General features: G+C 39.9%; 1 protein-coding gene across 5 annotated transcripts in view; it reads right to left on the reverse strand.

Moving 5' to 3' along the window:
• Positions 1–4,416: 4,416 nt before the first annotated feature.
• Positions 4,417–14,686, reverse strand: part of MGAM (maltase-glucoamylase) — a 93,702-nt gene continuing 83,432 nt past the window's right edge. For all 5 annotated transcript variants that reach the window (XM_038559361.1, XM_038559362.1, XM_038559363.1 and 2 more), the window contains 5 exons: positions 10,817–10,941; positions 9,656–9,744; positions 8,360–8,409; positions 7,501–7,671; positions 4,417–5,352 (listed from right to left, as the gene is read on the reverse strand). In XM_038559361.1, coding sequence (XP_038415289.1) covers positions 5,269–5,352; positions 7,501–7,671; positions 8,360–8,409; positions 9,656–9,744; positions 10,817–10,941 — 519 coding nt within the window. In that variant the 3' untranslated portion in view covers positions 4,417–5,268. The remainder of the gene's footprint in view (positions 5,353–7,500; positions 7,672–8,359; positions 8,410–9,655; positions 9,745–10,816; positions 10,942–14,686) is intronic.

The following is a 14,686-nucleotide window of genomic DNA, read 5'->3' on the forward strand; positions in this document are numbered from 1 at the left end:
GGCATCCTATGCTCGATATTGGGGGTACAGGCTGCCGGACGTGTACTAAAGACAGTGGCAGTGGAACCTCCCACAAGGCAATCAGGCTGCTGTACCTAGCCACATAGTCCACACCAAACCCGACACCCTAGACTTCCTGGAGTTTCGGTGAGTCATTAATATCTTTCAAAATTCCTTTTTGTTCTTAAGCTAGCTAAAGTGGGTTACTTTTATAATGAAATATAATTCACATGCCATGACATTCATCCTTTCAAAGTATACAATTCAGTGGGTTTTGGTATATTCATAGAGTTTTGCAACCATCACCACTATCCAATTCCAGGACATTTTCATCATTCCAAAAGAAAGCCATCACTCATTCGTGATCACTTCCCATTTTTCTCTCCCCCATTTCTGCAGCCACTAATCTGCTTTCTCTTTATACTTTTTTAAAGATTTTATTTATTTATTTGAGAGAGAGAGGAATAGCAAGAGGAGAGCACAAGCAGAAGGGAGGAGCAGGCTCCCTGCTCAGCAGGGAAGGGGCTCCACCCCAGGTCTCTGGGATCATAGCTGAGCCAAAGGCAGATGCTTAACCAACTGAACCACCCAGGCACCCTCTACTATCTTTCTTTATGGATTTGCCTATTCTGAACATTTCTTATAAATAGAATCATACAATATGCAGCCATTTGTGTCTGGTTTCTCCACTTGGCATAATGTTTTCAAAATTCAACCATATTGTTGTAGGTATTAAGTGCCCTCAGGTACTTTATACCATTTTATGGCTGGATAATATTCATTACATTGATATATTACAGTTTGTTTATATATTCATCAGTTGATGTACTTTTCGGTTGTTTCTCCTTCTTTTTGATATTATGAGCAATGCTGCTATAAACAGGCACATACAAGTTTTGTGTGGACATACATTTTCAATTCTTTTGGGGGATACACTTTGGAGTGAAATTTCTGGATCATATGACAACTCTATCCTTACTTTATGAAGAATTGCATTTTCCAACATGGTGGCAGGTAACATATTACATTCCCACCAGCAATATATGAGGGTATATAGTCATATATCCTATATATATAACAATATATGAGAGTATGCCATCTTTCAATGGCATCTAAGATCCATAAATAATGTAGTAGCAATAGTAGTCCATGTTTGCTTCAAACGTTCAGTGTATGCAAGTTTACACACACACACACACACACACACACACACAGAAACTTGGTTTCTACCTTTATGAACTTCAGGAATGACATAAGCACCTTATCTTTAACTCTAGTAAAAGAGAGCCTTTGTCAGAGGGAAAATGTCCCTGGATCTCATTTCAAATTGGGATGGTATCTTGGCAAAAGATCAAGAAAGGAGATTTATTGCTACATAAGATCATTTTATTCTCTGTGTGATACTTTACTCTTAGCTCCCCACATCCCAGGCTCATTTATGACATCATTCACATTTCAGTGCTGACTATCCCAGCTATTATCTGTTTCCTAAAGTGCAGAAATTAGCTAACTTTGCCATCCCTTCTTGCTCACTAGCAACTGGAAGATACTGGGTCACATACTTGTGTTGATCAATGAAAAAGAGACATTTTGAAGAGAAGAAACAAGCATGCCACTTAATTTTCTTCCAGTTGCTTATTAGTAAAAAGGACGGTAAAGTTAGCTCTTGACAGAATTTATGAAGTGATCAAAGCAAGCAGATGATTGAATCAAGTCAGAAACCAACAATATGCATGGCCCTTAACTTTCAAAGCACCTTCCTCTAAGGCAAGACTCAAAAATCTCAATGATATTGCTGTAATGACAAGAAAGGAATGTTGCCGACACTTGGACCACATCTGCCAAGGTCAACACAAACCTTGTCTTTGTAGGTAACTATGATGATTAATATTATAACAAGGATGGTTTTAATAAGAAAAGGAATGAATTTCTTCCTCTTTAAGTGAAAGGGTTTCAGATTGGTTTTTGTTTGGTTGGTTTTTTGTTTGTTTTTTAGCATACCTACAAACAGTTAAAGTGAAATTATGTGGCCTTGGAGAGAGAGATTGTCTCAAAAAGACTCCAACCTTTCCCCAATAGCTTGCCAGGAGTTACAGGTGTAGGTCCATGTTACAGGTCTGCTTCAAGGCAGCCACAAGTGTATATGGCTCCACGTGTATTGATTCTTATTTTTTTCCCCAAGTTTTCATTTAAATTCCAGTATAATATTAGTTTTAGGTGTACAATTAATCATTTTAACTTTTAATATAATAAATACTGATAGATAGAACCCTATGAACAAAAGCTTTGGAATTCTCAATATTTTTTTCAGATTATAAAGAGGTGCTGGGACCAAAATGTTTATGGAACTGGTGACTTGGTGTACTGGTTTTCAAACTTTTTACATAAATATGATGCATGAAATGTATATGAGGCTATATATATATATATATATATATTCCACTTGAATAAAAAATTTCAGTGTATGTATTATATAGACTTTTGTATATTAATATCTATGTATATGTATTTAAAATTCTTTATTCAAATAGAATTCCAGTATGTAACTGAGTGATTGACTGAAGACAGGATGGGGAGCTCAGATCCCTGCCAATCTGCCTTCTACACCCACTCCCAGAGAGCAAGGCTAAGCCTCTTTCCAGTGTTTGGAAATTTCAGCTTTGACACCAGCAGTTTGCAGATGAGGAGGCATGATCCCCAAGAGACAGAGTGACTTCACCAAGTCCCTGACCCAAAAGAGTGCTTCTGTCTTTTGTTTTTTGTTTTTTGTTTTTGTTTTTGTTTTTGTTTTTTTTTGCTTCTGAGTTTTTGTCACTCAAATGAAAGCCCCAGAAAATGCTCAACCGGTGGATCAAACACCTGTGATTGGGGCTAGGCAGGATGTAACCTTATATGTAAGAAGGACAACTCTGTTCAGAGAGAGAAATTAAGGGAGCCACAGAGCCAGCTCCCTCACTGACCCCCCTCCCAGAGCTACTATGAATCATTTCAGTCCTACAGTGAAAGTCTTCACATCCATAAGGAACTGGCTGTTTAAAAGCCAAAATAGGGACACCTGGGTGTCTTGATTGTTGAGGGTCTGCCTTTGGCTCAGGTCGTGATTTGGAGTCCTGGGATCAAATCCTGCATTGAGCTCCCCGCAGGGAGCCTGCTTCTCCCTCTGCCTATGTGTCTGCCTCTCTCTGTGTATGTCTCTCATGAATAAATAAATAAAATCTTTTAAAAAATAGAAAAAGGATGAATGAATTCAAGAAACATGTGACTAGCTGAGGCTTAGGGACTCTTAAAATGCTAGAGCCACATAGGGACCCAGCCACTAATCTGAAGTCTGAGAAGCAGACATGCTTTAATCTAGGAATTCTTGAACCGAGGTCCCCAGAAATCCAAGGAGTATAAGTATAACTTAGGGAATGTGCAAGTATTGACGGGAAAAATACATCTTTGTTTACTAATTACTAACTGAAATTTAGCATTTTCTTAGATTATAAATGTAAAGAGCAGAGCACAGCAGTCTTAGCAGTACACAGGAGTCTTTCAAAAATAGAAGCACAGATATTTTCATATCACACTAGGAAACAGTAGTAGATATCTCAAAATATTGTCTATGCTGATCATCATGAGGAAATTAGGACATTATGAAGTCCACTGCTAGATCTTGTTATTTAAAGTGATCATTAAAAATGCCTTATGTGTTACTATATTAAATTTTTAAAATATTCATTTAATGTATTTTAATTTAACAGGATTTCTTTAAAATAGTATGCATTCTTGGTGTTTTAAAAAAAGAAAAAAGGGCAGCCCGGTGGCTCAGCGGTTTAGCGCTGCCTTCAGCCCGGGGTGTGATCCTGGAGACCTGGAATCGAGTCCCACGTCAGGCTCCCTGCGTGGAGCCTACTTTTCCCTCTGCCTGTGTCTCTGCCTCTCTCTCTCTCTCTGTGTCTCTCATGAATAAATAAATAAAATATTTTTTTAAAAAGGCTTAGGGAAGTATACATATTTATTTTCAACACACTCATTTTCAAGGAATATTTCAAGTAAATATTCCTGTTGAACACTAATATGTCATTTCTTTATCCCAAATTTTAACCATCTCAAATTTTAACTAATAATGTTGCAAATTCTGTTTTTATCAGTAGACATTTTACCAGATATAACAGTTGTTATAGTTGCTATGATGACTAAAACAACAACGACCACCTAAGTACATGCTTCTGCAAACATGAATCCTAAGAAAAACCCATCCGGTGGTGTGAGGGAAAGAGTGGATAATCATAAATCTGATCATTCTGTCAGTGGGTTAGACTGTAGGAACTCTGATGCCACAGAGAACAAGACCAACTTACAAGGGTTTGCTAAGCAAGAAGCCTTAACCCCAAAGGGTGGTTAACCAGGGTAAAAATACCACAAAATCCAAAATCTCTTGTAAATTAGCTTGTTTTATTTTTCTCTGGCATTTAAGTTGTACACATTTGTGTAAACGGTGGTTATATATGTTAGACACAGAGCAAAGAAATATGATTTACATATCTTGAAGCACACCACTGCAAAAATAAGTTACATTTTTTACATTCAAACTCCTTCCTTCAGTTTTGCCTGCTTAAATATCATCCTTACCCCTATTCCCATATGCTAAGCATTGCCCTACCCATCTTCTTGCTTCCATGTGAGTTGGCCCTTCTTGTCTCTTCCCCCTGAGTCTACTATTCTGAGACTTCTGTGGTTTCTTCTTATTGTGGTGATGGCTTCTTATCACCATCTTCTGTTTCCTCTCATCTTTCCTGCTAACTCTTCCTGTGTTTCCTTGCTTTCCCCTCATATCATGCTCTCAGCCTATTGCTCCCCTCGCCCTAGAACCAACTAGCCGATGTTCTTTCTGGATACTTTCTTGAGGCATTAGTCAACTCCAGGACCTGGACTGTTCTGGCAAGCTTTTACTTATGTATTCAGCAAGAGTGGAGCCCATTCAATGATTACACACACACACACACACACACACACACAACTTCATCATGGACCCAGTTCATCTTCAGTAGATACTGTATGATGAGCCAGCAGTACCATGTTAATCACACAGAGACAGAAAAACAACCCATAGATTTCCCACACTTCCCTATGGCCTACACCACAGGGCCAAGACACAGACAAAAATATGTGACAAAATTAATAAAATATTTTACCCACACTGAGCATGAACCAATTAACTACTCAACAACTTTATAAGCATGAAGTAGAAGTAGTTCCAAAGCTATTCATAATTAAAATCTTGCTCTAAAAATTCAGAGTGCTTCTCCACGTCAGTGAAATGAAATTATGGAGGCTGATATCTCTGCCGGTCACATCAATGCTTAACACCTGTTGGGAACCAAAGGAAAAGGAGTGGGCATCTGGCAATTGAAATTTCCTGCACTCAAGTGAATCAGACACAATCCAATGGTTCACATGCACTCTGCTACTTTCACAAATCATTGCCTAGCTGTCAGGCAGCCCCCAAATTTTCAGGTGAAGAGGCTGTTTCTTGATTCCTTAGAGTACAAAATTTATTCAGTGATAGGGAAATGACAATGGGCCCTAAATAATGCAACTACCCTAAAACAACTGCACAGAAAATTGGAGATGTCTTCATTTCAATTCCTTGGAACCCTCCTTTCTTTTTCTCCTTTTCCTGTTCCCCCCATAGCGACTTGGTGTTTCCCCAGTGAAAGTCCAACAGTTCAGCTTTTTTCGAGGCAAATGGCTTCCATAAAGTGTCATTGCGAGTGCCGTCAGCAGCTAGTATGACAGTCCAGGAGTGGGTCAGCAACAAGATTGGGCAAAGTCCTTTATGAGCTCTTAGTAGAGTTGGGGAAGTTGGTTGAGAAGAAAGCCACAAGTATGAGGAAACAAGTAAAAAATACAAAACTGAAGGGAAAACTTTTGTTTCAGGCCTTGTAATCAGGAAGGATTATGAAAGAAAAAGTCCAGAAAAAAGCAAGAAGCAAGCACACACAGAAAGATCCATTTACCATGAGGACAAGTGTTGGAAACACCACACTGCATTGATGCTAAGGGGCAAATTTTCTACATATTTAACATTCATGAAATCAGAATGTGTCTTGCAGTCAACAGCTTTAGAATTACTGTGAGCTAAGTAGGATTCATGACAATTGTTACTGTCTTACATGCATGAACTTCATTGCTATTGTTGGTATTATGAATGGATGGACTATGAACCACTTAAGGATTATTTTAGGAAAAAATAGGAAACCTGACTGGTAGTAAGATCAAGAAAGTGTGAGGATGAAAACTTGTATAATGCATTTGCTAGCTTTGGAAAAAATCCCATAGAGATTGGTGGAAGAATTTTTTTGAAATGATGTATCACCAATGCTTCTGATAGCACAGAGAAATACCTTAACCCATTCATGCCACATATTCTTCTTTTAAATAATAAGATGGTAATTTGCCATATTCACATACAAATTTTAATATTAAAAGAAAAATCTGTGTTACAAATTGGCTAAGGCATTTCTTTTTCTTTTTTTTAAAGATTTTATTTATTCATGAGACACACACACAGACACAGAGAGAGAGGCAGAGACACAGGCAGAGAGAGAGGCAGGCTCTATGCAGGGACCCCAATGTGGGACTCAATCCCCAGGGGTCCAGAATCACTCCCTGGGCTGCAGGCACACGCTCAACCGCCGAGCCACCCAGGCATCCCCATTTCTTTATCTAAAAAATAATTTATTTATTTATTTATTTGATAGAGAGAGAGATTACAAGCATGGGGAGAGGGAAGGGTGGAGGCAGAGGGAGAAGCCAACTCCCTGCTCAGTAGGGAGCCTAACAGGGGGCTCAATCCCAGAACCCTGGGATCATGACCTGAGCAGGTGCTTAACCCGCATAACTGACTGAGCCACCCAGGCGTAGCAAGGCATTTCTAATATTTCTTCACATTCAGAGTTTACCTCGTCTAAATTACTTTAATGCAAATTTATCAATGTCCATGTGTCCCTACCCAATATTTTCCTCTGTATTGTCACTAACATTAAAATGATAAAAAAATCTTTGTTTAGAGAAAATTTGCAAAGCTCTCTGTGTGTTTAGAGATTTTAAATGATACGAAAGCATTGTATCATACTTTTGTAATCCTTTTTTTTCCTTCTTCATGCCACATGAAATAATGGGACAACTCTAACTATGGTGTCATATTTGATGGAATAAGGTAGTTCGAGCTGTCTGGGAAGTAGAGCTCTAAGGCAAGGTGAAGGAGTAAAGACAGTTTTATATAAATTTGCAGGGAAGAAAACATATGTGGAAAGAAAGGATCAAGACCCACAATTCCCAATGATAATAAGTCAGAAATTTCCCCTTCATCTCCATGCTGTCCACTGCTGGTGCACTGAACACAGCTTCCCAAAGGGCTCTGCAGGAAAGGCTGTCATTTGGAAAGGAAGTAGGCAGGGACTGCCCTAGGATTAACCCAGGAAATACCACAGGGACTTTTCACTGGTCACAAACCTGTGTTGCAGGGTTGTAAGTGAAGGTGGGCGTTATCACCATGCCGCTCACAGAGATGCTGACACTGGAAATGGAAACACTGCCCACTCCCCAGATCTCAACGTAGCCCAGTTTCAAAGGGTTTGCATCGGTGATGTATTTGTTGAAAACTATATGACTCTGCATCATATTCTGTCCATTGGAGATAAAAGGAGACCAGAGGGGAAAACAACAACAACAACAACAACAAAATCCATTTAAATTTTTCCCAACCTTTTTTTAGGCACAAATATAGGTCATGAAGTTAAGACAATGTGAGAGTCCCCATCTTGTGCCCTTGGATAATGCAGAGTATGATTTCAGCCCTGTATCTCCCGCTTCCAGCTATCATCCAGCTTTGCATTGGCTAAGCACCTGCAGTGTCTCTAGACTCACCCTGAACTCTAGGGAGACAAAAAGTCTCAGCTATCAGGAACTGTATCCTCTACATGTAGAGCTATCAGTTCAGTTCAGCTATAGAGCTATCAGCTATACAGTTCAGCTATCAGGAACTGTATCCTCTACATGTAGAGGAGTCACAAAATGTGCAGACCATCCCAAGGCAACACGGGAGCAAGGGCCAGATAACATAGAAACAATCTGTCCGTCTGTGCCTTGGTGAACTGGAATAAGTTACTGATGAAATATGAATGGGTTTAATCACAGAGAACTTCCTGAGAGCATACTAAATGTCCATTTGAAGTCTAGAGGAAGGGAAAGATGCAAATTAAGAAGACAAGCAGGGAAGGGATTCTAGGCGGTACGTAATGCCCTATGATATCCAGCATTCAACTAAGCCAACAGAACTCTATTCTCTCTTCACAGTACCAGTTACACTCACCTGGCTGGCAGAAAAGTTGGCCAGGTAATAGTGTCCTTTTCCATAGGTGTCTGCAAATGAGCAACAAAGTAAGTGTGATCTGGAGCTGTGCTCTTGAATTCCAATTGCTTACTTGTTGAGAAAGTAGGGATGATTTTTGTTCCTCATTTTACTTTTCTTCTTTACAGAGTTCCATTTTGTGAGCTCAGATGTTCCCCCAAACTCCGCTTACACAGTGTTTGAAATGAGTGTGTATAGATGCACCTGGCTAATAGAATCCCTCATAGAATGCAGTTTCCTGACACCACTCTTTAATCTGCTTCTCTTTCTCATGATCTACCATTCCCCACACCTTCCTTGTCACCTCAGAATTCCCAGATCCCTTGTGCTAGAGGCACACAGATGTGTGCACAGGTGCATGTACACACACATTGCAAACATCACTGGTATCTTGGTCAGCTTGAGAGGTATGAGGCAATTTTTTTAATGCAGTCTCCAGAGACCAAGAAAATACTTTTTTGAACTTTATCCTTCATGTATGCCACAGGTTCATGGAGAATATGAAGCTCAGCATTTCTAGCATAGGCATCCCCATCCTAGCTCCAACTTCTGGGGCTTGCTCACTCTTCCCCCATATTCTAGCTTCTTTCTAATTTGCTTACCACTCAATCAGAGGGCATTGGCTACACTCTAGAGCTATGCCACCCAAGATGGCAGCCACTAATAGTATATAGCTATTTAAATAAAGGTTAATTACAATTAAATAAATAAATTCAGTTCCTCTGATGCACTTGTAACATTTCAAATGTGCAATAGTCACCTATGCTAATGGCTACCATATTGGGCAACACAGATACAGTCTATTTCCATTATTGCACTAGACAGAAATGGCTTAGATAGAGCTAATGGAGCATAAGCCTCCTCCCAAGAGTTTGCCAGTTCCTGTAAACTCCTAATGGAAAATCCCCCCAAATAAATAGCATGGCTGCTAGAGGCATTGTCTTTCTTACTGGGACAGTAAACCATGTAATTAGGAAATGTGTCCTTGAATGTAAACCATATGGAAGTATATCTCACTTGACTACTAAGAAACTCCCTATGGCTTCCATACTGCTATCTCACACAGTGAATTAGGACAGTTGGGTAATGCTGAGAGATTCAGAGCTATACATGAGGCATACAGATCATATACAATAGCTACCATGCACTTAAAATGACAAATGGCTATGTTTAGGAATGCAGAATTGTTTTAACATGGACAGCAGGCCTGTCCCCTAGTCAATGGTATTCACACGAATCCCAGGCAATCCTACTCACCAATGCTTTGCCCATCATCCCAGAAGAGCCAGCCTTTAGCAGCCCCCTCATCATCCAAAGCAACCTTGAAGCCTATGAATTTCTGACGGCTGCAATGAGGTAGGAAAGAGCCATTAGCTAAAAACAAAACCACAGCCATAAACCAAGAGTTTTCATAGAGACATAATGGAAGTGCTTCATAGTATAAAGACTGGGTACTAGGATTCAAGAGACTTGTGATCTAGCTCTAGTTCTGTCTCCAGTGGCTATATGATTTCAGGTCAGGAATGAATGAATGAATGAATGAAGTAGGGGAATTTTCCTTTAAGGTTTTATAAGCCTACATGTGTTGTAAAAGTACTACAAGAAACTACCAGCAAATTCAGTGGTTCTGTAAGAAAAATCCTGATGTGATCTTTCTTTTTTCATGAGCTAATTTCCTAAGGACGTGTACAGTGAGCTCTGTTTATAAATGTCCTAAGCTCTTTAGTTTTTAACTGAATTTTTTAATCAAATGAGTATGGCTCTAAGATTTTAGTTTGGCATCAGACATTCATGGATTTTAGTCTGTGCTCAACTACCTAAAAACTGTGTGACCACTTGAAGCCTCTCTTTGCTCATCTGTGAAATGGGGATAATAGCATTTATATCACAGAGTTTATTTTTTCCTTTTGTTAAGAAAAATAGATTTTCAAATAGAAAACTCCATATTAGTATTGTTCCAGGCACATAGCAAGCATTCACTTGATGTTAGCTATTATTAATTATTGTGTAGACTTAGGTCCAGATTTCCAAAATCCTGTATGTGAGGAATCTCAGCCTCAGCCATCAATTGCAATGTGGCTTACACAATTTTTTAGCAATAGTTTTCTTAGCAGAGTCCATTAAGACTCAGATGATAGTCTTCTAAAACTAGTATGAATTGGGTTGCTCCTTGTTTGACTTCCATTTCAAGTGTTATCAGTTAGACCTATTATCTCACCCACTGGAATCTAAAATAGTTGTTAATAATTGTTCAAAGAGTGCAGAGTCTAGGAAAAGTTAAATCACAAACAAGCCAACAACAAAAAAATCTTTAGTAAAATTCCTTTGGGGTCTGAGGGCGCTGCTTACAGATTGGCGGGCTTCCGCAGGATCTAAGCTAACTGGCAGGTAAAGGAGAAGCCTTGTCCCATCATTCACCTTAAGTGGGTGTTCTGCGCAGGCTCTTGCCAGGGCAGGATGTAGCCCCCACGGACATGAAGGTTAATGTGGTCAAGAGGGGCTGGCAAGGACTTCCACTCTGCCCTTGCTCCAATGTCCACACCCTGTGGGCCAGAAGAAGGTAAGACAGGATGAGGGTAAGAGAACACACCTCACTGAACAACGCATTTACCAGACAGCTTGTCTACTGTTCTGGACTTGCTGCCTGTCCATGACCTTCCAGCACACAGCTGGTATTACCCGTCTCCACTTTCACCCAGCTACTGGGTGGACTCTTACCCTGATGCTCCAACATCACGTCAGCACCCCTTGTCTTCTGGGGTTTCTACCGTACATACTACATGAGATCGTAGTGTGGATCTCAGCCTACCCTCATTCCACATCCTGTTTCTGTGTCAGAGAGCAGTGCTAGAGGAAGTTGAGGAATTCTTTTGCTTATTTCTTGTTGGCTTTTGATACATGCCCTGCAATGGCATTTCTAGGCCTTCTCTTTCACTTTGCCTCTGCTCCGGCTCCTTTTACTGCTCCCACTTCCCCACCCTGACCAACTTTACTAAAGCTTTGATTCCTACTTGACAGAGAGAATTAAAATGAGAGACCCCAACACCAAGCGCTCCAGAGGCCTTGGGTTCCTCATGTACTCCACTGTGGAGGAGGTGGACGCAGCCATGAACGCTCGGCCACACACAAGGTGGACGGGAGAGTCGTGGAACCAAAGAGGGCTGTCTCCCGAGAAGATTCTCAAAGACCCAGTGCCCACTTAACTGTGAAAAAGATTTTTGTCGGTGGCATTAAAGAAGACACTGAAGAACATCATCTAAGAGATTATTTTGAACAGTATGGGAAAATTGAAGTGATTGAGATCATGACTGACCAAGGCAGTGGCAAAAAGGTTTTGCTTTTGTGACCTTTGACGACCACGACTGTAGACAAGATTGTCATTCAAAAATACCATCCTGTGAATGGCCACAGCTGTGAAGTAAGGAAAGCCCTATCGAAGCAAGAGATGGCTAGTGCTTCGTCCACCCAAAGAGACTTAAGTGGTTCTGGAAACTTTGGTGGTGGTTGTGGAGGTGGTTTTGGTGGGAATGACAACTTTGGTCGTGGAGGGAATTCAGTGGTCGAGGTGGCTTCGGTGGCAGTCGAGGTGGTGGTGGATACAGTGGCAGTGGGGATGGCTATAACGGATTTGGTAATGACGGAAGCAACTTTGGAGGTGGCGGAAGCTATAACGATTTTGGCAATTACAACAATCAATCCTCAAATTTTGGACCCATGAAAGGAGGAAATTTTGGAGGCAGAAGCTCTGGCCCCTATGGTGGTGGAGGCCAATACTTTGCCAAACCACGAAACCAAGGTGGCTATGGCGGTTCTAGCAGCAGCAGCAGCTATGGCAGTGGCAGAAGGTTTTAATTACTGCCAGGAAACAAAGCTTAGCAGGAGGGGAGAGCCAGAGAAGTGACAGGGAAGCCACAGGTTACAACAGATTTGTGAACTCAGCCAAGCACAGTGGTGGCAGGGCCTAGCTGCTACAAAGAAGGCATGTTTTAGACAATACTCATGTGTATGGGCAAAAAACTCGAGGACTGTATTTGTGACTAATTGTATAACAGGTTATTTTAGTTTCTGTTCTGTGGAAAGTGTAAAGCATTCCAACAAAGCGTTTTAATGTAGATTTTTTTTTTTTGCACCCATGCTGTTGATTGCTAAATGTAATAGTCTGATCATGACGCTGAATAAATGTGTCTTTTTTAAAATGTGCTGTGTAAAGTTAGTCTACTCTCAAGCCATCTTGGTAAACTACCCCAACAGTGTGAAGTTAGAATTCCTTCAGGGTGATGCCAGGTTCCACTCAAAATTTATTTGCAACCTGCTTGGGCACAGAAGCCATTGTCTCCACAAACCTTGGTGTGGTTGAACTGACAGTTAATGTGTTGTGACCTGGAGTTCACCGTTAAAAGGGTCACCCAAGCAAAGTCCTGGAGTTTATTTGGTTATTATGATTGTTGGCACATCCTATGCAATATATCTAAATTGAATTATGGTATCAGATAAAATTATAGATGGGATTGAAGCTTGTGTATTGTCCATTATCATGTGTAATCAATAAACGATTTAATATTCTCTTGAAAAAAAGATGAACTTACTTTACAAATCCTTATCTTTAACTCACTAAATTTCCTTTATGTTTAACATCTTTATCTTGCCTCCCCTGTGACAGGAAGAAGTGCTCTCTCACCCAGAGCCATGAAGCTCAGTTTCTAAGAAATCAGCCTTCCATATTTCTTCAATCTAAGGCAGGGCTTTCCAGCTCCAGCACTGTAGACCTCTGGGGCCAGATAATTCTTTGTCATGGGGGCTGTCCTGTAATTTTGGAATGCTTAACCCATGTCCATGCCCTAGATGCCAGTAGCACCTCCCCCACCCCACCTCAACCACAAATGACACCCAAAAGGTCTCCAGACATTGCCAAATGTCCCCTGGTAGGCAAAAAAATCCCCCCATTTGATAATTGCTACCTTAAAGGTAAGGAGGAAAGCTACCATAACACTCCTCCACTTTGGTCCCTTTTGTTCATTTTAGCCATATTCAGCCTGTGTGAACCATAGGGGTAAGTGGTCAGAAGGAAGCATGCTGACTGATGCCATTCTCCCTGAGGCCTGCCTCAGGACTCCAGAGTCTACAGGATTTAATAAAAATTTCAGTCCTACATCTCTGAGCTTCTTCAGTTTTCTCACTGATAACATGAGAAAATCCGATTATATGATCTCTAATGACATTTCACTCTGGTATCTTATGAACATTGGACATTTTCTCCATTGATTATCCTGCCTACTAGTGAAACTCGACACATATAAAACTGTCAAAGTTATCTCCCTACCAAATTCTTTATCTCTTTCAATAATATTTCTATTCTACTACACATTATGTAAATGTGATGTGAGTTTAATCTCATGATTTCATTTCTAATACTTGATTTATCAGAAGCTTATTGGCTTTCCATTATATAGTTTCTGACCAGAGTAGTCTAATAAATTCCTGTTTAAATATCCATTAAGATATGACTGTATGGTAAAAATCTAAAAGCACACTACTAAAATAAGAATAGACAACCCAAGTGCTTTTGTAGGGGGAATTTGCATCAACTGAACAGTTGATTAAGTATCTTTGCTTGGCACTCTTGTAAACACTCATTGGGATTGAGTGCTGATAAAACCTTTTCAGAAAGCAACCTGCCAATATCTGTCAAATTCTTAAATCCCAGAAATTCTACTGACAAAACTTATATGGAGATACACATACAATGGTGTTACCTGTAACCTTGTACCACTACTTATAAAAAGAAAGCAGGCAAACCTAAATCCAAAATGTCCATCCACAAAAGTGATTTGCTAAATGATTCCATACAATGGAATATAATATAGTTGCTAAAAAAAAAAATAGGGAAGAGCTTCAAATTCAAAGAGTTCAAGTTCAAAGTTCTTTAATAAATAAAAGCTTCAAGATATATTATTAAGTGAATTAATTAAGGAGCCTTTTAGTATGTACAGTAAGATACTATTTGTGTAAATAAAAAAGAATACACATATGCTAGTCTATGCACAAATTTTTATCAACAACAAAGATATGTAACTGTTAACAGGGATTAGCTCTAGAAGGGGGACCAGCAGTTGGGAGATACGGAACATGGTGAATTTTACTTTCCATTTTACCATGTTTGCCCTTCTCCAATGTTTGTATTTATACCAGGGGAGGTATCTCTACTCTTCTAAAGTATTTTTGGCACCCTATATTTCTTTTATGATACCCTTCCAATCTTATCTTCCCCCTGGTGACTTTTATCCTTTA

Source organism: Canis lupus, chromosome 16 (assembly GCF_011100685.1).
Source record: "Canis lupus familiaris isolate Mischka breed German Shepherd chromosome 16, alternate assembly UU_Cfam_GSD_1.0, whole genome shotgun sequence".
NCBI lineage: Eukaryota > Metazoa > Chordata > Mammalia > Carnivora > Canidae > Canis > Canis lupus.